This window comes from Mycteria americana, chromosome 3 (genome assembly GCF_035582795.1).
Source record: "Mycteria americana isolate JAX WOST 10 ecotype Jacksonville Zoo and Gardens chromosome 3, USCA_MyAme_1.0, whole genome shotgun sequence".
NCBI lineage: Eukaryota > Metazoa > Chordata > Aves > Ciconiiformes > Ciconiidae > Mycteria > Mycteria americana.
The window spans coordinates 99,889,676-99,916,744 of NC_134367.1; the positions used below are offsets into that span (position 1 = coordinate 99,889,676).

The 27,069-nt window shown below is 43.5% G+C and overlaps 1 protein-coding gene across 3 annotated transcripts; it reads right to left on the reverse strand.

Moving 5' to 3' along the window:
• Positions 1–1,571: 1,571 nt before the first annotated feature.
• On the reverse strand, positions 1,572–25,184 carry SLC3A1 (solute carrier family 3 member 1). Of its 3 annotated transcripts, none has more exons than XM_075497416.1 (11): positions 24,980–25,184; positions 16,455–16,941; positions 15,086–15,265; positions 13,799–13,953; positions 12,617–12,742; positions 9,214–9,333; positions 8,062–8,186; positions 6,559–6,757; positions 5,575–5,721; positions 2,961–3,077; positions 1,572–2,120 (listed from the first exon to the last, which is right to left on the reverse strand). In XM_075497416.1, exons 2-11 carry the CDS (start codon positions 16,879–16,881, stop codon positions 1,680–1,682), a joined length of 2,037 nt encoding a protein of 678 aa, XP_075353531.1. In that variant the 5' UTR covers positions 16,882–16,941; positions 24,980–25,184; the 3' UTR covers positions 1,572–1,679. The 3 variants fall into 3 exon arrangements, with proteins under 3 accessions (XP_075353531.1, XP_075353532.1, XP_075353530.1); XM_075497417.1 differs by lacking the exon at positions 24,980–25,184 and adding an exon at positions 18,382–18,461; XM_075497415.1 differs by lacking the exon at positions 24,980–25,184 and adding an exon at positions 18,091–18,220.
• Positions 25,185–27,069: the final 1,885 nt, after the last annotated feature.

Below are 27,069 nucleotides of genomic sequence, written 5' to 3' on the forward strand. Positions count from 1 at the left end.
GATTTTTATTTATATGAAAAGTGAACACCTTCTCCAGAGGATCTCTCCTCTTGGATTTCTGCTTTATGGGCATAAGCAGACAAGAAATTCACAGTTGGGTGTGGCATTGGCTTATAAACATACAAACTAAGAGCTGAATTTCTCTCCTGCCAGATAGTACAGAAGTAGCCACCTGCATTAATCAATTTGTTCAGTGCAGTTCTGTTCACTTAAGCAAGCAGTGCAGCACTATACAAGTGGAGCTGAAGCGCAACGGTTGGTACTTGAAGCCTAACATGTGAAGACACACACTTTGTACAGGCAGCCTTTCCAGTCTAAGACCTCTCCTCCAAGACCACATTTTACACAAGGCAGTAAAACTCCCAAGAAGCATTTGATTTAAAAGTCTCACTAGGGTCTTCTAAAACTAATTTCCATACATAGGCGACGATGACTATTGCCCTTCCTAGCTACACAGCAGCAGTAGCGTACTGATCATACGGTGGGATCGAACAAACCGCAAAGAAGAAATGGACTCTCAAGAACAGGAATGTTAGCAGAGCTCTTTCATCTGAGTAGATTAAAAAATCTTGTAGTTACCTTAACCAGCATAGTAATCTTAAAAAGGAGGTGCCAAAGTCCCTCTGGAAGACAAGACGAATGCCCCAGAAGGAGATGCCAGAGTCTCTCCAGAGGATAAAACAAAAAGAATGCCCCCACTAAAGCAGCCTGATTCATAGCTTAGCTGATCTCTGAGCAAGGCACAAAACTGCTACACGTTGCTTAAGATAGATGTGTGGTGCACACCAAGGAACAGCAACTGGTACAAGCAGTTGGTGGAAAATACGCTACGTGGCCATACGGTCCTCAAAACAAAACGAGTCCCCCAGATCACCCCTGTGTCCAAAACAGGCTGCACCAAGTCAAATGCTTCTCCTTCCTTTGTATCACATAAGCCACCGTAGGTGCGCGAAATGCAAATCAAAGCACGTGAACAAGTGTGACATTCAGTAGAGCTGTTTCAGTTCCTTACTCTGAACTAACATATGCACACCTCACCTCAACCTTAGGACAGAAAAAGAAATAAGAGAGGGCAAATGTATCCTAACTTGGGCGGGGGAGGGAGAATCAATTGGAAACACAGTCGTGAGTGTCAAATTAGACATATTAGCTATGCTTTGTAACTTTGAGGATAATCAGAGCTGTTAGAGCTCAGAAAAAGAGGTAAGCCATCACAACTTTATATATTAGTCTTGCTTGCTTTTACCTATTTTAACAAATATAGGGCCACCCCTTTAGAATAAGTTTCACAAATCTACAGACTTTTAAAAAGTTACTATGAACTGCCACAGGCTTTGGATTCCACAGGAGCTCGTAATGACTAACAACTGTAAGGGGCAGCACCCGGAAAGCAGCTGTTCTCTTTCCTCCCCAAAATACGCACAGTTAAACAGGACAGTTTTTTAGGACAGGTTTACTTTTCTTCTCCACAGACCCTAAGGGAGAGTTTATACCATACTTTTTCCTTTTCATCACCAATACAGATGCAAGACAATTAGGTATCTGTTTTATTTTTCAGGACATTTATTTTGTACACAAATAAAGTTTTAAAAGCCAAAGAAAACTGAAAATTTTTAGCATTTCCCTGAAAACAGCATTTTCTAAATTAACATGAAAGCTTGGTTATCCTACTCCTGCACTTAACAGTTCACGTAGAGTAAATTGAAGGCACTGGAATAACAAGCTTTTTCTGCCACAAAACAATTTCCTTGAAAAGCTTCCATAGTATGAACAGGCTTTGCTGTTTTATATTCAAGGACCAGGCCTTCTCCCATTTCAGTTTTAATTAGTTTGGTATTGACAGCTTTTCCAGCATTGCTAAAATTAGTACTTAGTCTTACAATAGCTTCAGATGGAAGGCTCGGAACTATAGCTTTCAGGTCTATTGTCGATTCCTGCCCAAAATTGAGAACCATCATAAAGACTCTGTCTAACCCATCCAATTCCCTCACATACACAAACACATTACTGTCATTCCAGATGTAGCACATCCACCCCCGATGAATGGGTAGCTCATTGTTGCGAAGTAAAGTTAGCTCTCTGTACAAATTCAGGGTTGAGTTGGACCAGGTCATCTGGATCTGCAACAGTCAGCATTAACAGGGTCATTTCTTTGCACTGAATGTAGGAAATACCACTTACCTCTCACACCCACGCAGTCTGCTGAGAACACACCTATTAGAATTCCGTTTTGACAATTATCTCTCTTCAAATTTGTCTGCAAATTCCACTGAAAAACTGCTTTTTCTCATGCACTTCCTTGGCACTTGGGGAGCGGCAGAGACAGAGGTTATTAGGCAGGACAGAATTTCCCCAGCACTGACACTATTTCTTCCTCCCACAGTCCTTATAGTACCGTTTATTCAGGAGAAAGCCACAGCCATTCAAAGCTTGATACTGAACTTTTTTCATTGAGCCTAATCTGCTGAAGTCACAGGGTTTGTTTTGTGTCTTATTTTTCCTGTCTTCAATTCTGGTCAGCACTGTAGATCAGGAAAATCTGTTTGATTCACTGCCCAACTGCCTTGAAAAAAAATTTTATTTATTTATGTTAGAGATGGTCTATGTTAGGTTCTTGTTACAAGGCCAGTGCTTTCTGTAGTAATAGAAGTGAAAAAAAGACTAGATTTCAGTTTAATATTAACATCCTTTTAATAATTTTAAAGAGCCAAATTGCCACATCTACGTTATAATTGCAGTTGCCCTGCTTAAATAAATATAGATGAAGTAGACTCCTTGCTCATGCAAGGATTTCCTTTTCTAATAAAATTTGTTAGGATTCAATGCCTTTTTATTTTCCTCCCTCGAGTTTGTTCTTACTAGCTACACTACCAATTCCCACTGCGTAAAAAGTCAGAGCAAAACAGATACATTAAAATATTTTTAAACCATGAGAGTTAGTCACACATTGAGATACCTACTTCAACATTTACACTTTGGAAATCAGCGTTAACAGGTAACCAGCTACTGTTGCCTTCAGTAAAACCAGCATTAACTTTGCCATCCCACTGCATGGGGGATTTCTCTGGAAAGGTCGCCTAGAAAATAAAGTGGTGTCAGAGCCATTGCCAAGAAGTTACTTGTTTTGATTAGTATATTAAAAAGTTATCCCTCGAATAGCATGCTCTCACGTCTTCCAAACGATCACCATTTCAGTATTGCTTTCTTTGGTTTAAGTTAAAATTTAGTAAGGAGGATTTAATCCTGCAAAGAGAAAACAAGAATCGAGAGAGTTCCTGAAATGGAGGAGAACGGATGGTCTCATGAATGCAGCATCACTGGGTAAAATGTGGAATTCCCACATGACTCTACTAGAGTTGTCCCCCCTTGTGACAGATGGTTGGATAAAAGTTTACTAATGACAGCGAGGGTATTCTGATAAACCTCTATACATGCAGTGAGTGAATATATGAGGTAAGGAGTCTTTAAGAAGAGATGCTGTTACAACAACAGTAAACAACTAGTAAATGCTCTTCAGTGGCTGTTCTTTTGTAACCATCACACTTTTCACCTTAGAACTCTTCAAGCTTATATTTGCAAGAGGTACAATTTGGACAGGATTATTTGTGTTAGAAAGATAACATTATTTCCAAGTGCAAAAACTTTATTGAAAACCAGATTTTAGCTAATTAAAAAGTGTCGATGTAAAAAGTCTGAAGTTCTCATTTTGAAGGATGCAGAAAAATTCTGAAAAAGCTTCCTCATTGTTATTGAAGAGCTTGCCAGAAGATCTGACACTTAAATTTAATGATATAAGAGGGCATAAAATATTTTGCGCATACTTTAAGTGTTTGTTTTCCATGAAAACTGTTTTTCATATAAAGGGCACTTTTCACTACAATCTGTCAGAACAGCAGCTCAACAAAAGAAATTGTCACTTTGCTTTGTGACATTATGAATAACAGGTTTCTCCTTTTAGCATGTTCTGAAAAGCAGGGGAAAAAAAAATCCCAAGTTTTCAACACCGGTAACACTCCCTTTCATCTTTACCTCTTGCAGCTTCTCCTGAAGTGTTTCAAATGCTGGGGCTAAAAACTATACCCTGAGCAAATACTCTCCGTCTTTCTAAGACACCCATTAATCAGGGATTCTTCCTCTCCAGACTGAATGAAGAGTGGTTTTGCGTTGTTACAAAGCCGTGAGCCACAGGGTAGCCACTAAAAGAGAGTAAACCCCGAGAGGCTTAGGGCAAGCCACTTTTCTGAAGAGTATCATTCTGTCAGCAGTAATCAGCAGCAGGAAGAAAATCCAGGAGGTATTTTGACCTCGGTGTTTCTCAGAGGAAATGAGATTTCCTTTTAAAGCAGAGAATCATTTCCCCACATCTGAATCAGACAAACCTGGCGATGATGCTGTACTTCTTCAAGTACCTCTTTCCCTTTGGTACAAAACTAGCTAACACCATCAGTAACATCATCACGGGCTGTCTCATTCCCTAACAGAGGCTTTCCACGGTGAAAACTGCATCTGCTACAGGACCACGTTCTCATGGCACTCAAAAGTGGTCACAAGCGGCAGAGCTGAGCTGTTCCCTTTTGGGCATGACCTCTTCCAGGCGTGCCCGTGCATCTTGGACAGTGAGACACAACAGAAGTCAGGTACGATCATAGAAGAGACAAGAAATTACAGGGGCTGAACACGAAAACTTTTAAGTTACACAGGTCAGCACAGCGTGAAAGGCACAGACACTTCGTTTTAATCCCTTGACCTTGAATAAACTTACTGCTGAAAATTTCTGTAATCTAACAACCACAGACATCCTGTCATGTATTACTCGTAACTATGATCAAGTGAGCTCGGCACCTGGTTCCCAGGCTCAGGCACCTAAATCCTTTATAGAAAAGGATCTAAAGGACAAATCAACAAACCCTGGGTGACAAGCAAAAGCCACTTCTGCTTGCTACCAGGCGATGCTAAGCAGGGGCTGGTCTGTACACCCACCCCTTTCTGGAGATCCCCTCTTCAGAGCTTGGGCACATTGTAGCGGGCTGTGGCTTAGGTGCCTTTGCGTAGGCAGAGCAAAGCAGTCTGCAGGAGATGGTGCCTGGAGCCATGCTCTCATGAACTCTGATTTCCTTTAAAAAGCAGCCAGGAAATAATGGACTTTGACATAGCCATTAGGGTACTTCTGTGGGAGGAAGGAGATAACGACTCTGTTCCTCTTGCCTCGGATGACTGCAACACACCTCTATAAGCACTAGCCCAGGCTCAGCATTGGCACTTGCTGCCCTTTCTGCTGAAGCGAAGCAAAGCAACACCACTGCAAACCATGCAAGGCTGATCTGGCAGAGGACAGAAATCAGAGACCGTGATTGCAGTCTAGCAGTTCAGACACACATCAAGGCCTTGGTTCTGGTCTCTGGCCTGGCCACTTCCACCTGCTGCCCAATGGGTGCCATGGGGAACACAGAAAACCATCTAAACAGTGAGAAAGACTGGGATTGGGTAACAAAACAAAAGTCCTTGTATTTTAGAAAGTTCTGTTACTCAGAACTAAACAACGACAGGATCAGAGTTTATATGCTCTTCACTTACATTTTCTGCTGCAATGTTCTCCATGCCTATTTCTTCACCATAGTAAGTTACAGGAGTACCAGGGAGGGTTAAAAGCAGCATGTTTATAACATTGACGTACTCCTTCCCAATGCGAGATGAAATCCGAGCAGCGTTAGGGCCTCCAACCTGAAGCAAACATCATTCTGTTAAACACACATTATAAAAATCCATGCATATGTGAAACTGGTTAACTAATTTAACAAGGTAGTAGAGTGGTTTTTTTTTTTTTTTCCTTTTTTCTTTTTTCCTTTCCACTCCAGGCCTGTGGGGGCAACTATCTTTTTTATCTTGGTGCCAGTACAAACTTTGGCACCAAATAATTTAGCACACGGGAGCCCTGCCAGCAGCACATGAGGCAGAAGTGAGGAGAGATGACAAATAACAACTCTCCACGATTACAGTTCCCTCAGATTTCTGCCATTTTCTCTGCTGCGTGAAGGTGGTGCTTGTTTTGAAAAGATCTCTTGCACATCCCAAACGTGGTTCCTAGCAAAGCCCAGCAAGGTTTTAAGTTAACTGCCCTCAGCTGCCTGCTCTGTTCTTCCCTGGCCCTGGGAGGTTTCCAGAATCCATTGCACTGAGTCAGTTTACAGCCAAAGATAATCGTACCAAGCCCATCCTCACTGGTGGTTTAAGCCAATGCCCCATACTACATTGGAGACACCGAGGGAGAGGCATGGCCATATATTCTCTTCTGTCACCCTTGCACAGGGAGTGTAACTGGGGCAGGACAGCCAGCCGGCTGGCCAACGCCAGTGACTGCGACTAGAGCAGCTAAGAGTTTCATGTGGGTATCTACTATAGCCCAGCCATGGGCTCAGGCTGCTGCTGATCCCACTGAAATCAGTGTTGCGGGGCGGGGAGGGATGGGGTTTCCATCACCATAAGAGGAACGATCACCTATAGGTTTCTATCACCTATAGGAACAAGCCCTTCCTAGAAGAGTTGGTCTAGAGCTCTTACCGCCCAGTTTGGCCATTTTCCTTCAGGCATGTTTTTCATCCACAAGTTGACAGCTTCAAAAATACTGTTGCCCGATAGATTTTTCATGTTAATTAGGTTGAAATTGAAGGGAAAATCTGCTTCTTGGATAAAAGCTGTTCCATAATACATCATTGTTGCTTCAATGTCTTCCTTTTCATCACCATCAGAACCCATAAACCTACAAAGAAGTACACAAGTACCTTTTTTGGCTCGTTCTTGGTTTGCACAGAGCAGAAGAAAGCTAGGAATGGTGTTAGACATACAGAGAAAATAACACAGCATTAAGAATTATGTTCGCTTCCCTCCTCCCCATCAAAAAAGATTAATACAGAGAAACAGTATTTTGTAAAGCAGACAAGGAGAAATATTTCTTGGAAATTTTTGGAGAAAAATCTACAAGAGTCAACAAAAGGCTGTAAGTGTCTTATCTTTTTGAATCCACATCCACATAACTCCACTCTAGCCATTTGCATGCTCTCCTTAACAGAAAAGGACCTGGGGGTCCCCCAAGTCGAACATGAGCCAGCGATGTGCCCTTGCAGCAAAGGCAGCTAACGGTATCCTGGGCTGCATTAGGAGGAGTGTTGTCAGCAGGTCGAGGAAGGTGATCCTTCTCTACTCTGCACTGGTGAGGCCACACCTGGAGTGTGGTGTCCAGTTCTGGGCTCCCCAGTACAAGAGAGACATGGACATACTGGAGAGAGTCAAGCAAAGGGCCACTAAGACCATTAAGGGACTGGAGCATCTCTCCTATGAGGAGAGGCCGAGAGAAGCGGGACTGGAGAAGAGAAGCCTCAGGGAGGGAATCTCAACAATGTATATAAATATCTGAAGGGAGGGTGCAAAGACGACTGTGCCAGGTTCTTTCTTTTCAGTGGTGCCCAGTGCCGGGACCAGAGGCAATGGGCACAAACTGAAACACGGGATGTTCTGCCTGAACATCAGGAAACACTTTTTCACTGTGAGGGTGAGTGGGGACTGGCACAGGTTGCCCAGGGAGGTTGTGGAGTCTCCATCCTTGGAGATGTTCAAAAGCCATCTGGACACGGCCCTGAGCAACCAGCTCTAGGTGGCCCTGATGAGCAGGGGGGGCAGACCAGATGACCTCCAGAGGTCCCTTCCAAGCCAAACCATCCTGTGATTTTAACAATCTCTGACTAGGTGTCTGACATGAATGGTACTATTAATACTATACAATAAATCAGCCACAGGGCTGATTAATTACAGTGTCTCTGTGGCCCGAATGGTCGCCTATTCTGCTTACTTTTGTACAGTCCATGGATACAGCAGAACTACCAGGGCCAATTCTTTTCCTTTCCTTCAGACATTCGGGAAGAGGTAATATAGCCTATGCACCACTATTTGCATTTGAGGAAGAAAACTTTTTATGGCATATTATGTTATTTAAAAAAAAAACATTTTACTGCTAGCAAGAGGGTGACAAATATTAGAGAAAAACTCACCAGCTGTAATAATGATTACCTGTATCGGCCAGGTTCACTGCTGAACTGATTCATGGTTTGACGGAAGCTACGGATGATATCATGCATACCAACTTGCGTGGTCGTGTAGTCATGGTAGAGTTGGGAATAGGCTGTGATACTCTCCTTAAAGAGGAACGCAATATTTCCCACTAGTGCACTAATATTTTAGATTTCAGAACTCTCCAAATTCTTCCCATCCTTTCCTGAGACAATGCACCAGTCCAAATAAATTTTAACTGAAATGAGTTTAGCATACTAACACTAACAGTGCAGAGCTGAACTGCACTTGGGGAACTCTAAAGATACGATAGCAGAGGGCTGATTATTTTGGATCCCGTCCTTCAAGAGGGAGAGTCCACCTGCAGCACTAACCAACCGAGCCCATCTGCAGCAGCGAGCAGAGCAGGTGCTGTGGCCACACACCAGGCTGGAAAGATGGACAACATTGTTGTCGTAACTTATAAAGGCAACGATACTTGCGGAGCTGACCAGTTTTATGCGATCCCCAACTCTGCAGGGGAACAGTGTCAACAGTGCTGGCACTATCTGGGAATGTCACCAAGTTCATGACCTCCGCAAAAGCAAACAGCATAAATAACAGGGTGCATGCTTCTGAATGTGTCTGGCCACCTCTCACTGTGACATATTGCCCATATGAGGTTTTTTGTTTTACTCTGATTCCTACTAGCAATGTAGAAGAAATACGTGCTAGTGAGACTGCTATGGGATCCCAAGTGGGCAAGAGCTCCGAGCTTACCTCCTGTAGTGGGCTCCCCAAAGACAAGCAATCAACTATTAAAATCACAAGACTGGTCTTTTTAGAATATAACTTGAAAAGCCAATTATTTTCAACAGAAAATTCAAAGCAACAGTGTCAGAACAGAACTACGAAGTGTACATGGACAATTCTCTTCCCACCCACAGCACTCCTGCTTGCAGGCATCTCAGTGACCTACACCCTCAGCCCAGGGGCTTCCTTCTTCTACGTGCTCCTTCTGCCCAGCGCCCAGGAGCCACCTGCCTTCCAAGGGACACAACCGACTCAGTCTTCCTAAAGCCATAATTAAGACCCAAAAGAATAAAAACATACACTCTCTTGCCTCAGTGGGAAATACAGGGGAAAAAAGCAAAGGCAGAACATATACGTTACTGGATTCTGGGACTTGTTCACTTGAGGCTCATCTCGGAGATGCGTTGCTTCTAAAAGAAATTTAACAGCGCTGAAACTGAATCCATCGATTCCTTTGCCGAGCCAAAATTTGATAATATCCTAGGCAAAGATAAAAGTTGAGAATTCCAAGTGAGCCCATCCTGTTCAAAGTAGTACATATTTATAAAGAAAACTAAACCTGTTAGTAGCTATTAAATGTAACACTTTGGTTTTTAATTTGTACTTCAAATTTTACTAGAAGTTAAGTGAATCATGTCAATCTAAGGTCAAACTAAGATCTAAATAGGGCATGTCTTATTATTTCATCCAGTATAGAAAAGAAAAAGACTGGTCTGTAACTCCTCCCGTAATCCACAAGACCAGAGCCAGGGCATGCCTCATTAAAAGCCTTTGCTAATCTCATCCATCAAAACAACTGGGCTCATGCTAAGTGCTGCTGTTGGTGAACACCCATCACGACTGCGCACAATAAGAGTACATTGACTCAAATACGCAAGAATATGTTGTTCTGCACAGACCTTGTGCCACCAATTTTCTTTTTGTACAACAGAGCTCTTAAAACATTTGTTCTCTTAATTGTCCGATGGGAAATTTTTTATTTTATTTTCAGGCTTATTTGTTGATTTTGCAGGAACATGAAAAATTATTATCCAAGCTGTAATCAGTTTGTAATTTCACTATCAAATTCAAAGGCTAGTCACTATTAGTAAAATCATATCCTACTTGAGTAGCTATTATATTACTACAGTTTTAATTGCTCTGGTTTTAACAAACAGCTCTAACGTTCAATCCTTCTTGAGTGTTTTCTGCAAACGTTCTTTTAGACCAGATACTTTTCTTCATCTGAGGACAAAAACTTTTTTTTTTTCCCCAAGGCAGCTATTGAATTACCTTTTTTTAAATGTATGAAGTACACTTGCCTGAATAGGCTGGAGTAGAACTAGTCCACGCTCAAGCTTTACAGATTTTTGTTTGGCAAATAAAGACTCCGCCTTACCGAGTTGTACTTTCTTGTAGAGCCATTCTGAAAGCAGCAGTTCTCGATATGGTGTCTGTCCAATATTGACTCCACCAAAAATTAATTTGTGTTTATGCATGTGCTCCTCACAAAAGCAACACCAGGTATCAGCAGTGCAAATCCCAAGCACTGACGTGGTACTCGCCGAGACCCATCTACTTTTACTTATGCAAGAAAGCTACAGCATGGTGGCTAAGTTTCATTGCTCCCACACACCCTTTGGCTAAACCAAAGACTTGAGCTTCTCTGGAAGAGTAAGTTTGTGTCCTGCTCAGTCCCACAGCCCTAACCTTCTGAAACAGGATTCTGAGTTAAAATACTAGACAAAGATTATTCTTTAACATGCTGGAGCAATTAATGATGTTCATAAGCATTTACCAAAGGTTGGCGTTACCAGGCCAAACTTACTAGTTTTCATTTCATTTCTTTGCCTAGAAAATGCAGCATCTATTTGCTACTGGAGCTTCAGTAACGTATCAGGTCCCACTCAAAAAAAATTAGCCAGGACCATTGAGAAGTATGTGCCTAGGGAAAAAGGTGCGAGTGGAAAGACGTGGTGTTGAGGGAAGTACCCAGATGTAGAGAGGTTACTAGTGCAGTTCTTCAAGGATCAGTGTCGAGAGCCGTCTCATTTCATGCTTTAGTTAACAAGCATGACCAAAGGTGTTTTGTTTCTTCATGCACATGCAGTTCCCACATGAGGGGAGAGGCCCCAGAGAGACAGTGAGATGATCACAGTAGAACTGGGCAGCTGTGAAGACTACTGCCAAAGAAATGCACCAAAATTCACCAGGAGAAAGTAGCAAACACTTAAGGACTAAAGACTAAATCAAAACACTTGAGGTAGCTGTACTACCTGATGGGGTATAACTTAAAGAAGAAAAAAAAAAAAAAAGAAAAAAGCAGCAATTGTCAGACTCCCCACGTTCAGGCCCACTTCCCCATATTTTAATTAATTCTACATTGTCTGCTGGAGACGCGATGCAGACAGGCATGAGGTTTCCTCAGAGCACCACCGTGCCTTGGTGAAGCACTCTCCCTGCGAGGGCTGTTCATCTCTCTCCCCAGTAAAGTCAGAGATGGAGACAGATCAAAACTTGCAACTCACTCTCTCCCCCTTATCCACAAGCCCAGGCATTCCTTGTAATTCAAATCAGCATTGCCTCACTCCCTTGAAAATGCAAACATCTCTTTGGTGAAACAAGGTGCCATCCCCACATCTGACTGGCTAATTAATAGCTCCTTGTACCAACAGAGATAAAAACTTCTCTCCACTCGAGTGATTCAGCTCTGTTTCAGCACAGGCTTCAGTGCAAGAGCTGCTTTACCTTCCAGTCAATCCTTCCATTAAGTGTTCTCCTTGATACAACATCCAAAGGCGCTAAGTGCCTTCATCCTTGGCTCCTGATGGAGACTAGGGCTGACAGCAGTTAACTGCTTCCAGACAGCAGTCATGTTGGGTTATTTGACTACTCGCACCAACTTCAAAGCAAGTAACAGCACTCTTAGGACGCAGAGGGAGAAGTACCCGTGCCACCCTACGAGATTCTGCCCAGACATCTTTTCTGTTAAATTTGTTTCATTCTGGCCACCTGCATTTGAGAAAAGCCTCAAGCTGGGAGCCCTGCAAGGAATGAGTAGCGGCTAAACAGAGGAATGGAGAGTCTCTCACTTCAGGGGAGATTGGAAAAGCCCGTCCCATTTAATCTAGCTTAACAAAAGCTGAAGGGGGATGTTGTCAGAGCTGGAAAACAAATAAGCATAAACAAGGGTGGGAAAAGCTATTTCAGCTGAAGGACAGGTTTGGTTCATAGATAAGTATGAACAGTTTGCGAATAAGGTTAGGCTGAAAAGTAAAGGGCTCCTGAAGCATCGATGCAATTTTAAGATAGCCTTTAGTGGGAAGAGAAAGGGAAAGGGAGCGCCTTTTAAAGTGCAACAGCCTGTTCCAAAAACCCATCAAGATCTTGCCAGGCACTTGTGAGAGCAGGGGACTTAAGCCAGCAAAAAAAGCAGCAGTCATACCTTCTTAAAAGCCAGAGGACTGCACCACCCCCCACTGCCAGTACTTCCACTCAAGGACAATTTTATTTGGAATTTTTTTTTGGTTGCTTGTTTGCTTTTAAATTAAAAAGACTTGAAGCAAAGTAGCTCCAATACTGGAAGCATTACAGCATAAAGCTTGAATTTTGCTTATAAACTTAACGTTTTTCTAGACACCTTTTTGTTTCAATTGTTTACGTACGCTGCAATCCTTGAATTACTTCCAACGAGACTGTAAATTGCGTAGCACAAAATCAGGGAAATTAAGTGTAGAAATAGCTGCTTTGCTGTTGGCGCAGCGGCAGCAGGTAACATACTTACATGGATTTCCTGTTGGACAGCAAGGCTGCGAAAATTTAAGTCTGGCTGTTCTTTCCCAAACTGATGAAAATAACACTGCTTTCTCACATCGTCAAACTGCCAGCTGGAATTCCCAAAGACACTCACCTGCTCATATACAGGAGGGGGGAAATAATCAGAAGTCTTAATTTAACACTTACTCCTATGCATACTTTAAGATGTGGTGCACTGCAAGCATATAATAAAGCACAAAACGCCTAATCAATGGACTAAATTTTGAGTAATTTTGGTACTTATGTTTACATTTCCTTCTCCTGCTAGTTGCTCTCCCTTTAGTCATGCTTCGCCACATGTATTTCTTGTTCAATGTTCTGTTTCATTCTTTTTTTTTTTTTTTTTAAGTAGACTTTCACTGGGAATTATTCAGAATAGAGGGGAAAACGTGGGTGAGAACATTTCTTCTGGAATTGTTTTTCCTAAAACTTATTAAAAATAGCTTTAGTTAACAGATCTTTCTGCAATCTGGTATTATTCCTTTGAAGTGCCAACAACAGTCAGTGTGTTAAAATGTTAACTTTATCTCTGTAATAAAAGATTGCAAAAGCTAAGACAGCTCTTAAGACTCTAAGTTTAAAGAGAAAATACACTAGCTGATACAAATTATTAACTCCATCTTGAGTTTTTAGAATATACAAGTTCCTAATCATGCACCCATCAGTTCAAATTTCAAATAAATATATTTGCAAGAGGTGACCCACTTTCCAGCTTGATTACCTTCCAGAAAAAAGAAAAAAACCCAAGAACAGACTGTTTTGTTTCCCTCCCCAACAACTATGATTTCAGAGGAGCTGAGATGAAGTTTCTAGAGCGGAGTCCCCAGACGCTGACGGGGGGGGGGAGTGGGAACAGCTTGTGAACAACTTGTGCGCAACCATCCCTTTCTTTGTTTGTTTAACGAGTGAAGATTTAACACTGACGGAAAGAAACAAAAGTCATTGCTTAACTTCTGTTTGAAGTAGGAACCCCTCCACCCCGAGCTGGTTTAAATCTTAATTTGCACTAGCTCATTTAGAAGCATCAGTTTGTACCTCTGCACAGGTATTGATAACCCAGTGTACATTGGGACAATTACGTTACAGCTGCTTTTCTATGTGGCATCCTGCATCCAGCTTGGGATTTGCACGCGTCCCTGCCTGTGCTTACCCAGTTGTTTGGAGGAGTGACGGATCCAGCAGCCTGCGCGCAGTCCTGCCAGATGTAGTAGTCCGTGTACTTCCCGGTCCGATTGCGACTCAGCTGAAACCACTGGTGTTTGTCACTTGTGTGGTTTGGTATTAAGTCCATTATCACCTTTAACCCTTAAAACAAAAAAAATCAAACCATAAAAAAATATTAAATTCAACCTTTTAAGACAAAGCTCACATTTTTTCTTAATGCAGTATCAGAAGTGTTTGGGCTTCTTCCTTCCCAGAGGTCTGGCAAAAGAGAAAGGCTCCTGCTGGAAGGGCTTAGGCTCGCGGGACTGGTGAGCACGTTACATTTTGAGCTGGCACAGCCCCGTTGGCTGCTGATATGGGAATGCACAAGCACAAACAAAAAGCCCCAGACTACTGATGCAGTTAGTCTAACAAGAGTCTGCAAGCAGCTGCAACACATCTTGCTGGTACTGTTCCCCCCTGCCCATTGGGAGGGAGGGAAAGGAGGGGGAAGAAAAATCAGAACAGATTTCTGCTGTCATGAACCACTTCCACTGACTCTGACTTCAACATCTGTCACCCACCACCCAGGTGGGAAAGGCACTACACCAGTCCAGCATCAGTGAACACATGTTCTTCGTCATCCTTCTTAAAGACATTTTTTGAAATCCCAAATGTTTCTGGGACTGGCAAACCATTTTCCATTCAGCCCAAAAGCTGTAAGGGGAAACACCTGAGCAAACATTTGGTCTAAGGCATAAACTCATCAACCGAGGATGCAATCGTGGGAAGGAAGCGTATGTTCCTTCCCAACCCTGTAATTGTTTTCCTGCTTTCTCCAGAAAACAGCCATCAGTCATAAAATTCAAAGTCAGAAACAACTGCATCTCAGCCTTGATCCTGTTGAACTATTGACGCCCATGCCCAGATGCACCAGGGAGCGCAGACAGTATGTCAGCCCTACCACCCACGGACATCCTCAGAGGGGACCACGCTTTGCAGAGGATGTACCGCAGCCGGACGCTGCTGTTGTAACTCCCCGCGCCTTCGGTCCTGCTCCCAGCGCTACCCCAGTGCCCAAGGGCAGGAAACTGCAATCGCAGGGCTTGCATTGCTGCGGAGCTAACGCGTACCCCTCCCTGGCACCTCCATCTGCTTCTGCTCAACACCACCACGGGGAATTGCCAGATGCACAAGTTGAAATCTCAGATCATAACCTAGCACTGCAAGGTACACCTGTATAATATGAGTGAACGTCTTTTTAATAGTTATTTTGCTCGCAGTTGCAGCTTACCTCTGTCATGTATGGCTGCAAGCAGATTCTCAAAATCACTCATTGATCCAAACATGGGGTCAATATCATAGAAGTCTTCAGCTCCATATCCAAGGTCTTTTAAGGGGGACTTATAGAAAGAGGTGATCCAGATGGTTTTTATATTCAAATACATGATATGGTCCAGTTTTTCTTGGATACCTGTTTAAAAGAAAAGGGCATCATCTGTTTAGAAAAGACAAAATATTTCTGCTGAAATGTGTTTGCCATGGGCTCTCAGTCAAAGACGGTACACAGGTCCCTTTGATATGTAACTATCCCGTTTTCACTTGACATTTCTTCAGGGATAGCATGAGATCACAGAACGGAAACCAGTCAAAGCCACTTTTAGAAGGAAGATAAAGCAGGACTTAAAAAAAAAAAAAACAACATCAGATCAAAGCAAATTTCTACTCTGTATTATAGAAAAAGATTTACAATTTCATTTAATAAATTTAACACTCACTTCTGAAAACAAACTTCTGTATTCTCTTAAAACACAGCAACAGTTTTACTTTCCCACTTCAAGGAACATCAACTAATTCTCAGACCACCCAAAGGGAAGCACAATTTTTAATGCAAAGATCTCAGGTTTTCCCTGCCATTAGGAAAACACTCTTACGGGGTTTTTCTGTTGTTTTCTTTAAGGAGACCTCACTCCAGCCTCCCCTAGTATTTTTAAAGCCAAAACTCTCCTATCTTCCTGACATGTTACTACTGGCATGCAACCACAGAAACAGCTTCTTCTCTTCACCCGTCAGTAGAGTATATTATAGGTAGCTCTTCTTGTTTAGAGGTTTATTGTCTATTACGGTGTTGAGCCTTCCCCTTCTGAAACAAAAGTCTCAGCTAAGCTGCCAATAAGTGGCATTGCCTCTCAGTATCAGGTACCCCTTCTGAACACATTCGTAAGAGCTCAAAACCACCCAGACCATCAACAAAAAGTAACACATCTTCCTCTCCTCTTTGTCACTTGTCCTTATGGAGAGGCAGCCAACCTAATATGACAGAGTGCTCGGCACCACCCGTCCTCCCGGCTGACCTCAGTTTTGTGGAGATGTTTGACTCTGATGGCAGTTGTGCTGCTGCTCGCTCTCAGCCCCACCTCTAAACATCTGTTCCAACTCCGGGCTTAGATTTCATAACTTGAGCAAGAAGCTCCTGGATCTATTAGTGATAATGTGAATTGCCATTAATAATTAGTCAGACAACTTTTATTCCTCTCTCCAGCAGGGTGGCTTTCTGTATCGGGAGGTTTCTCAATATTTTTAAAGTGTATATACACATGTATATACACACACAGACTACTTCTACACAGCTTTGCACGTACCAAGAATGGGAATTCACCCACCTTTCAGATCGCCATTCCCGTCCATGTTGCTGTCCTTGAAGGAACGAGGATAGATCCGATAAATAGGACTAGCCTGCCACCAGTCAAGGCACTTCGGAGAGAGAGCAATAATCGCAATCGTAGCGCACACAAGCACGACGGCAGCGGCGATTATGAGCCAGAAGAGAATCTCCCTGGTGACTCTGTACCGGGCTTGGCTGGAGAACTTCAGCAAGACCTCCTTCGGCATCCCCGCGTAGGGCTTCAACGCCTGCTCCTCCGTAGCCACTGGGTCCACGTCAACAACGCATGTTTTTGGCATTTCTTCTTGGCTACTGGTATCGCTCTCTTTGTCATCAAAAGCCTCATTTTGAACAAATCCATTGTTCTCCACACCTCCCTTCTCGCTGAGCTCCATAGGTAAGCTCTTAGCTTCCTCCTCGACCATTTTACTTCATGGGTCTTGTCCTGGAGACTCTGGCCACGGCAAGGAAGCGTGCCAACACACCTTTGTTCAGCGAAATGAGAAGCGGTGTAATTAGCATCTGGGTTTATAATCAATCCTGACCAACTGGTCAAAGTTCAAAAAGAGCCAAAAAGGGCAAAGTGCTCCCACTCTTCTGCATAATAGGCATCTTCAGCAAGATAACAAAACGCTACAAGAAAGCGCAGTCTTCCAGGGAGGCAAGCCTATCGCTCGTACCAGCCAAGCAGAATTACGTTTACTGTTGCTCTCTCCGGTACACCAAACTTCTCTTCCTTTTGACAGCAGGGGAAAATGTGGGGTTTTTTACCAGTCAAAGATTTAGTAAATATGCAGCTTTCCAGGCTGGTCATGGTCTCCCCTGCCTAAAGCAGCCTGAGCATTAATGAGTAATTGAAACACGGACAGCAAGAACGAGGCGTTGACAACTTCTGGCCCAAAGGCAACAAAACAAACTAACCAAGAAGAAAAGATACAAAGGCAGGTTGCGCTTCGTTTCTCACAGCTTAGAAAAACAAAACCCCAAACTAAGGCAGCCCCGCCCGGCCCCAGCTCTTCAGCAGTACCCCCGATAAGGCACATACCCATCCTGCCATTCGCGGCATGGGACAGGTCGCTACGCCCAGAGCTATCCCTCAGGCCAGGCCAGGATAGCTCTGCACAGGCACAAGCAAGACTCAAGAGAGAAAACCCCGCTGCCCACTGTTAAAATCCTTTTTATAAATAAAAATTTGTGTAAAGGGACCTTTCCCTTCTCCCTCTTCCCCCGCTTTCTACTGCTCTAACCAGGAAAAAGCGGTGCCCAGCCTGCACGGGCGTGCGCAGACGTACGCATCCGTGTGCTCTAAGCCTCAGCTGCCCTGAAGCCAGCGAGCCCGCGTCCCCAAGGCAGCCCCTCCAGCCGCTGCCCTCTGCCCAGGCATACCGAAGCAAACACAAAGCAATATACACTTGCCAAGGAGCTGCCTTATCACACGTAAAAGCAAACGCCTGCCCGCAACCGTAGGGTCAGGGTCCCAGGGAAATTCCCATGGGCAACTGCAGTGGAGAAAAGGTTGGTTTTGGCCTCAAAAAAGTATTATGCCTGCCTCAAACCATGAAAGAAGTTTATAAACTAATGACTGAAAAAAATCCAGCACGCAATATTTAAATGATTCAAGAATGTGTTATGACTTCAGTAGCTGAGCTAAGAGGAGGCCTTTTTCTCTGACAGATTTAATCCTTTTCTTCCCCTTCCTCACAGCAGTGCCTGGCAGCGACCTCAGCCTGTGCGGAGCCAGGTAGTTGCCGGAGCTTTTGAGATAGCGGCAGTAGTTTCAGTGCCTGTAATCCAGTATTGCCAGGAAATTATTTGAAACAGTCTCCCTTCTAATGACTCTGCAGTCTTAACATCATGGTATCAGTAGCTTGGAAAAGTTTCCAGGCAGGCACAGTACACTCAGGGCATAAGCTTGTGTTTGGTACCTGGTTTGAATGTGTCAGTCTGTTTGCTGTATACTTCGTTCATCTTTGCTGTAACACCAACCGCTCCCCCTCCCTTTAAATCACTTCATTTCAATGACTCCATTTCAGATTAAAATAGCAAATCTGCAGATACAGAAAATTTTTAGATTGCATCACGTGCACCTCAAGACCTTAGTACTCCCCACCTTGCTTTTTACCCAAACTCAGAGTTTTAAGCACACCCGCGGCTTCCTTCCCAAAAGCTCCTTCAAGCACCCAAACCCAGCAGGAAGGAAAGCGAGTCAGAGGCGAGAGCAAAGGCCGACCGCAACGCAGCCGCCTGCCTGGATGTGTGGGTCAGCCGAGCCAGCGGGGCTCGGGATGGTTGGGCACAGAGAGGGCTCAGTGCCAGGGCCGGGAAAGTCCAGGAACAGACTCACAGCACCCTCAGTTGTGGGTTGCTGGGTTTGGTTTGTTTGGGGTTTTTTGGTTGGTTGTTTTGCTTTTCTTTTTTTCCCCTAGACCATAAGCACTCTTCTAAATCGTGTGGCTGCCACGATACAGAATCAGAGTTGAGAATATGGATCTATATATGAATAGATATAACAACATAGGCACAGAATATCTATGTACATGCACCCCCAGCGATGCGTATGACCCTCCAAAAACCCCATCACTCATCACAAGAACAAAGCCAAGTCTCCCAGATCACGACACTGTGCAAAACCAATGCCTATAAGATGAGGCTTGGCTCCTGCTGTGATATTTAGAAAGAGAGAGGTAAGTAGTATGTAAAAAAAAGTTGAAGAAGGACATTCACTGAAAAAAGCCAACTAGGAGTACCACTGACAAGCAGACTGTACACTAGTTATCCAAGTAGTCATGTTGGTTTTTTGCTTATTTGCCTTTTTTTTTTTTTTTTTTTATTTTTAAAATGCATTCCCAGCCATAGCATCCTGTCTGACAGGAGCGGCCACCACCCTGCTCATTCCAAGTCTTTCAACCAGGTTAATGGGGACAACCTCCCTGCATTTGTAGAAACTACAAAGGCTGCATTCATGCTGGAAGACAACTGCATGACAAAACAGCAAAGCGTTAGCAGTGACTTCTAATCAGATTTCAGTGCTGCTTTTTCCTTTGTCCGTTCCTCTCTGTAATGCCACACCTGACACACGAGCCCACAGAGCCAAGGCCAGCTGTGCTGTTGGTTTGCTTGGTACCACATCGCGACTGCGTCACCCAGAACTTGCCGCGAGTCACGGTCAGTGTCTCTTTTGAAGAATGTAGCCCGAGTAAGAGGTGCATCGCGTTTACCACTTTGCAGCATGGGCATACAATGAGAGAAGGCAGGTGTCGAGGCATTTACATACTCCAGACGCAGATCAGCACTTCAGCAAGTCCCAGAAAGCATCTGTGGCACATCACTGGGATGCAGACACGTAATTTATCATAACAAATAGCTGCTCAATAGGCAATGCTACATGGCCATGACTTAAGATGCAGTTTTATGTCTAATTCACCAGCATTTAACAGTAATTTAATCAACTCTTATCCCTGACTGCTTATTCCTGCCTTGCATTGCCCCCTGCCAGGTGAAGCGTTTAGGCAGCTGTGCAGTGAAACAGATTTGGCTGAAAAAAAATTAATAATTTCATTCTTCAGACAGCTCTACTCCTGATCCACCTGGTCCCCATGAGACCACACGAATGCTTCTGCCAGCCCAGCACAGGGAGGAGGAGGAGGACAGGCAGGGAGAGGGGCCAGGACACAAAGCACAACTACTCAACTGAGCAACTCTTCAGGCAAATCATAGCCTTCACGTCTAACATTGCTTTTAGCACATTCCTGCCTGTCCCTTAGAGAAAGCCAGGGAATAGAAAGCAGTTAAGTCTCACACCCACAAACGCTGCTGGAATCAGAAACAGGGAGAGGGTTTAAATTCCGTTAATGGCTTACCCACAATCATGCATGAAAACTGCAGAGGATCAGGGACTTAACCCCACTTCACTCAAGTACTACATCACTGCTACCCAAAACACTGTTGAAACTCTGGGTCCAAGTGAGCATTTCAGCCCTGCCCCTCCTTTTCTTCAAGCCAGTAAACTTAAGGGTGATAATTGCCTGCATGGACCTGTGCCCTTGATCTAAAAGATACAGGGAGGTTACTCTTCATATGCATACTTCTAACAACTGATAAAGGCCAATTTAATATTTCCGTAGTCAGAAGCTGCCACTGCTCTCCCTACGCGCGGTTGGGAAGCCCTTACTTTCCCCTTATCCAAACATCTCGCAGGGACGAAACGGCCAAGGCTTGCTCTGTGAGCCCTGCCGCACGGGAACCGCGTCTTCAAAAGAGCCCCTCTTGCCCTCATGTAATCCCTAAGTAACATTAAAGGCTTATTTATACCTTAAGTAGGACAGATCGTGTCTTAATTGCCAAGCATCCGACTGAAAAGAGGAGGATTACGCTGCTGCGGCAGATAAACACAGCGGCCGTGTATAGATGAATCCGCGTGCGCTACCTCAACCTCGCCCCGGTGGCTATGGGGCACGCAAAGATACAGGGACACGCTCAATTATTTTAAGGTTAAAACAGAACGTAACCCATCCTGGAAACAACCAGGTCGCCGTCTTGGTGAATGTACGGTTTTTCCAGCCAGCCAGACTGTGCTCACAGCCAGATGCCCATCGTATTCCAGGTCAGCTCCACGTGGCTGTGCAGGAAGAGCTGCAGCACAAGCAGGTACCAGCGGAGCAGGGGTACGCTTAGGCTGCACAGCTGGACCTTGAATACGAAAAGTTCTTCTGGAAAACCTGGAGGGAAAAGACAGCCGAGGAACTTAAAATAGGTCTGGACGATCGCCTACCACAGACCCTGGAGAACAAGCCCAAGAATCCGGTACCTCCTCCTGTATGTTTTTTCCTCATAGACTAAAAATAAAACCACACAGGTATTTTGTTTTTATTACAGACCTTTTTTTTTTTTTTTTTCTTCTCTCCTCAACTTGAGGAGTTGCTCACCTTCAATTATTTGATAAAGGGCAACTGTAAACTTCATCTTGAGAGGCAGATCACCAACAATTCCCACTGAGCTTTAACTTTTTCCTTTAAAAATATATTTGATGTATGCAGGCATTATGCTTCTGGCTTGCTCTCAAGCAATTCTGAAGCGGTTCCCTCCTGAGCAATTTTATAGTTTAGCAGGAGTAACTAGCCAATGCAACTGCGTTAGCAGAATCCACTGAAAAGCATTAAATAGTAAAGAAAACACTTCACATTCTGTGCCAGTTATTCTGTTTACCTCAGGGTTAGATAGGGAAACAAAACCAATCAGTATGTGGGCAGTAATAGCTGCTATCTCCACACAGATTGCCATAGTTATTTCTATAAGATGGAGGGGTTAATTTCCACAAGTATTTCTTATATATAATTATTTAGATGCACGGGCTAAGTAGTCTGCTGTTTGATGCTATACAAATGCCAAGTAGCTTGCCAGTTACTTGATACCATACATATTACATCAAAAACCATACAGAGGGGTGATTAAGCACCCTAACGTGCTAAGTGTAGGAAGATGTTTATTGTTAAAAAGTTCTCTTGCTTAATGTTTTTTCATTAAATGGTTTGTTACCACTGGAACTGGTCTGACATAATGCACTTTACCTCTAAATATAACCTCATTATTTACAGAATCAGGGCCAGCTTTACACCCATGTAAAGAGGCAAACGCTGTGGTTGTCAGTTTTTCCTCGGTGGCTCCCACAAGACTGATGGATAACCTGACCTTTAAAGCTACATTTCATTCAGCACTAAGAGAGTCCTCCCTTGACGCGGAGGGCAGCCATCAAGAGAGGGATGCTCTCGAGGAACGAGTTTCTGACACGGTATCTTTTACCCTGGGCATCCCTGACCGTGCACGAGGTTTCTGTCATCAGCCTGAAGTCCTGGAGGGTGGCAAAATATAATTGCGTGGGATGCCGTGACATGGTTTGGGGTGTGTGTGTGTGTGTGTTGTTGTTGTTTTTTTTAATGCTCTTAGTCCACTAATGGACTATGTGATTAAAGGTTAATGGTGTTATAAACGCTGTAATTAGCTACTGCTTGGCTCACGTGACGTTTCAGAGGTAGGTTTCAGGGGAAGGAGGCACCTGGCCCCTGCCCGCCATGGGTGATCAGCATGGCTGGCTTCTCCCACTATTTTTAATGAAAACAATTATCCTCTAATTGTTGCTGTTAGCTTAGCTGCAAGAACAGCAGCACACAGAGCTGACTCCTTCTGGACGCCCTCCCCTACAGAGGGTCAAACACTATACTGTCACGCATCCACAGAAAAACTTACTTTAGAGTAAACTCCAGGTTTGTTGCCTCTCCAGGAGGAAGCTCACTCCCATAACTGCACCCTTCTCAATTTACACTGTTACCACTCTTCCCTTTACAGCATTTGTCCATCACATTTCTGTCTTAGAGGATGACAACTTTCCAAGAATTTTCTTTTCCAGCCTGTTCCTAAGAGCTTTGTCAGTGAGAGACCCAGACCTTGATTTTACCCTCGCATGAGCTGGGGATGTTCAGCACAGCATTAAGCCCTGAAAGACTGTTGCTGAAGTTTTGATGGCTTCACACTCAAGAGTGACTCGGTGTCACTGAAAGACCTCTGAAACGGGAAACTGGTAATACAGACAGCACAGCTAGGCAGCCCCACAAGAAGCCAAGCAGAAGCTCAAAAATAAAACGGCATTGCACTGCATCACTCCCACATCCATCCTTTGGGTTACTAAGGGACAGCACCCCATAGCAAGCTACATCTATCCATGCTACAACTTAGCTCTTACAACAATTTACGTTCACTGAATAGTAACCGAGGAGCAAGTTTTGGTCTGTTGAGCATTAAACTCCTGTGGAAGGATGAAAGGATTTTCAGCGAGGAGTTGTCAGGCGAGGAATACTGTGTTCTGCAGGGCTGCCACTGCATGACCACAACTATCATCACACTATACAAGCTGTACTGCTTTCCACAGTGCCTCAGTTTCCCCACTTGCAGGAATTACATGCATAGTATCACACAGTTATATACAGCACTCCACTGAGCCTCACCAGAGCTTCGAATAATTAGTTTACTCCTTCCCTGTCTCTATCAGTGCGTATCGATAGGCCTTCCTGCAACTAATTTGCTTTTTTCACATATATCAAATAGGTGGCAGGCATTTCATGATCAAACCTACTCAGGTTGTGCTCCCCTGAAATAATTTCCTGCTGAAAGAGCTCAGTTTAGATCAGAAATCGCCAATCTTTGTACAGACAGCTTCACACTCTACTACCGAATTGCATCCCAAGGCTTTTACAATGCCTGCCTGTTCATTGACTCCACATCGGACCACAACAGTCCAGCAACAGGAACGTGAGCGAGGGAATGTGTAAAATCAGTGTGAACAATGGGAGTGAAACCAAAGAATCGAAAGTACACATTTCTGTAAAAAAACCAAAACCAACAAAACCCCACTTCTCCAACTCAGGTGGACTGACCTAGCACGCTGCACAGCAAGGGCTGGCACATGCAAGGTTCTGCATTGAAGGAAGGTGCTCTCTGGCCAGCACAAAGCAGACCTCGGCAAAGAAGGATTTCACAACTCTAGGAAGCCATCTCCAAATAGATACAGGTACCGTTCAATGTAATAGGTGGCAGAACTTAATTTCAAATTTCACATTAGACAGAACATACAAAGACTGAAATTGAAGACAATCCTTACTTTCCAGAAGGTCGAAGAACTGCTAAAGAACTAATTTTAAGTATTAACCTCTAAACACCGCCCTACAAATCTCCCCACGGCTCCTCCTTCAGCTGGGGCACCTTCCTACACGGGCACGCTGCTTTCCTTTTGCGTACGACCACAGCACATTCACACCTCCGACCTGCAGCCCCGCTATCTTCCCTCTCGCTCCCACACCACCTCGCAGACATTAACTCCAGTCTGTACTACCCCACAGCTGCTCTACCCCTGCCTTCTATACGTGTATAAAGCACCTCGCAATTGCACATTTATTGTACCCAAGTGCAAATCCGAAGGGAATACAAGAAGCACAGTTACCACCACCACTAGGAAAACACTGCACGCAGTACATAAGCAAGTAGTGTTCACATGGGAAGCACGTCCACAACGCCGCTGTTTGAAAAGCACTAGAGAGCAGCACACAAAAAAACCTTCCAAGAGGTGTATATGTGATCCGTACGTTCTAGGGTTTTATTACTATTAAAAACTGTGTTTAGTTCATAAAAAAAGAAATATTCTTGCAATGTAGTGACAGTCACTAACCATACTTAGTTCTCTATATTGTCTTCTTTAGGGTTAATTTTTTTGGGGGTTCTTTTTCTTAACTATACTGTTTCTACATATGTACTAAAAGTATACAGAATTTATTATGCTTAGCACAGGAGAGTTGGTTTTTTCATACACAAGAAATGGCCTAATAAGGCACAAAACTCGGCAGATTCTCATTTCCACAGATAATACTACAGTTCTCCCTCGATCTGTCTCCCTTTACGAACAGCACCCTTCCCACTAAACAACCCAGCCCGCATCAGATGCCTCAGCCACCCTATCACCTATATAAAGGTACTTACAGTGCAAGACAAACCATTGTATGTGGCTCCATTTCGGCAGGGCCAAACTGAATCTGCAGTGTTGTAATGCCAGAACTGTAATCCTCTACAGCTTTCCAACGCTGTCACAGCTACTACAGCCACAGGAAGGAAAAGAACACCTTCCTGTGGCAATAGTGGGCTTTCTTAGTTTTAAGGTATTTCTCCTCTCACTGCTTTTGGAAAGGAGGAGTATGGCACCACTCCTGATTAACAGATGGGGAATGGAAGTCCAGGAGCCAGAAATGCTCATGAAAATGTTCAAGTTTCAATTTTAAAATAGACTACACTTTACCTGGACAACTGTATTTACTTAGCCCAAGCCATACTACCTACCTTTTTCTTCGGAACTGTCTCAAACACCATTCATATAATGTTTCCTACAGCAAAGCCCCTATGAGATGAGTCTGCCTCTTCCTACACTGGTTTAAAGGGACTCTATTCTAAAAATAGTGATAAGCAAATGTAGCCAAAGCAAATTTTTTCAAAGGGGCAGTTTGTTTTTTGGGTTTGGTTTGTTTTGGTGGGGTTTTTTTGTTTTGTTTTAGATTATTGTTGGTGTCAGTTTTCCTACAGCAAGAAGAATTTCAGTTAGGTCTTCACCATGGTATATACCATTTAGGATTATGAACTGTACTATAATCCTTTGCCTTGAAGTGCAATCTTGAAGTGAAACTAAGCAGCTTTAATCTGACAACAGAGCTGTAACATTATATGCCACTTGAATGCATAAGCACCCCTAACAGTTTGAAGTTTTGTTTCAGAATCGCCTGGCATTCAAGGACCCAGTTATCAGGGTGAAGCAGTTTGGTGAAAGGTGAAGAAAGCATCGCCTGCAGCGAATACCAGACCTTCCATTTTGAATTTAATGAATCCACTGAACTGCGTGGGCTCTTCAGGTGCCATATCTCACATTATGTATCTGCATAAAATAGTTTCAGGCACCTAGCTCGTCTATACTAGTGAACCAGCGAAAAACGTAATCCCACATTCGGCAAGTATTCGCATAGCGCATTTACATCCCTCCCGCCCCCGTCACTCAAATAGTGGAATGACAACTATCACACATACCCCCCCCCCCCCCCCGGATAATTAAAGCAAATGTCTGTCTTTCATGATATAGAATCACAGAATCATTTAGGTTGGAAAAGACCTTTAAGATCATCGCTGCACCCTCTCATCGTTCTCATGCTTTTAGCTCTGCCATGCTGTCTAGGAGGCTGTAGTACCAAGTACAGTGGGACTCTAATCCACTTGGAACAAAACCAGTTTGCATTTCAAAGATAGATCTTCCAAATATTTCAGTACTGAAGGCTGAATAGAAAGACAGACATACATCATCTTTAAGTCAGTGATCATACAATACCCATTTTGTACATTTTTTTTCCTCCTTTTCCTTAATTTCATCCAAAAGCATTTATTTAATACAGTTCAAAGCACAGGGGATACTAAGACCATATTAGAAGTTATATCTACAAGATACAACTTTTGTTTTCTTTTCATTCAGTTCACAGAAGCAGCACTTGAAATACAATAACTGCATATAAACAAAGTTGCTGCAATTACTCACACACTTGGACCTCTGCGCTTTTTTCCCTTCTAATAAGTTGAGTGGGAAGTTACATGCCATAATCATCATCTCTGAAGCAACAGTATGGAACTTGCTAAATGTTTTTAAGGTGAGGATGAGTAGGAATGAAGAGATGAATGGAAAATATATTTCACCATTTAAAAATTTGTCACCCAATACAATGAAAAAAGATGTCCATGACTAAAAGTAGAGACCAACAAGCTGTTGGAAAGCACCACACTTTTAATCACCGCGCACATTGTTTGCCTTAGCAGAGTATTTCCTACAACTATGTCCTACCAAATTAAATGCAGATTTAGGAGAGATGGAAAAAGTATTTTGGTTTGATTTCACACATTCTCTGCTCCCAAAACTGGAACATTATTGTTATTTTAAACACACTAGAAAAAACACATCTGCTTCACAGACCCAGGCCAAAATCCTTATTGCAGCATTAGACTTAGATGCATTTATGAACTGAAGGAGATGCATTTATGAACTA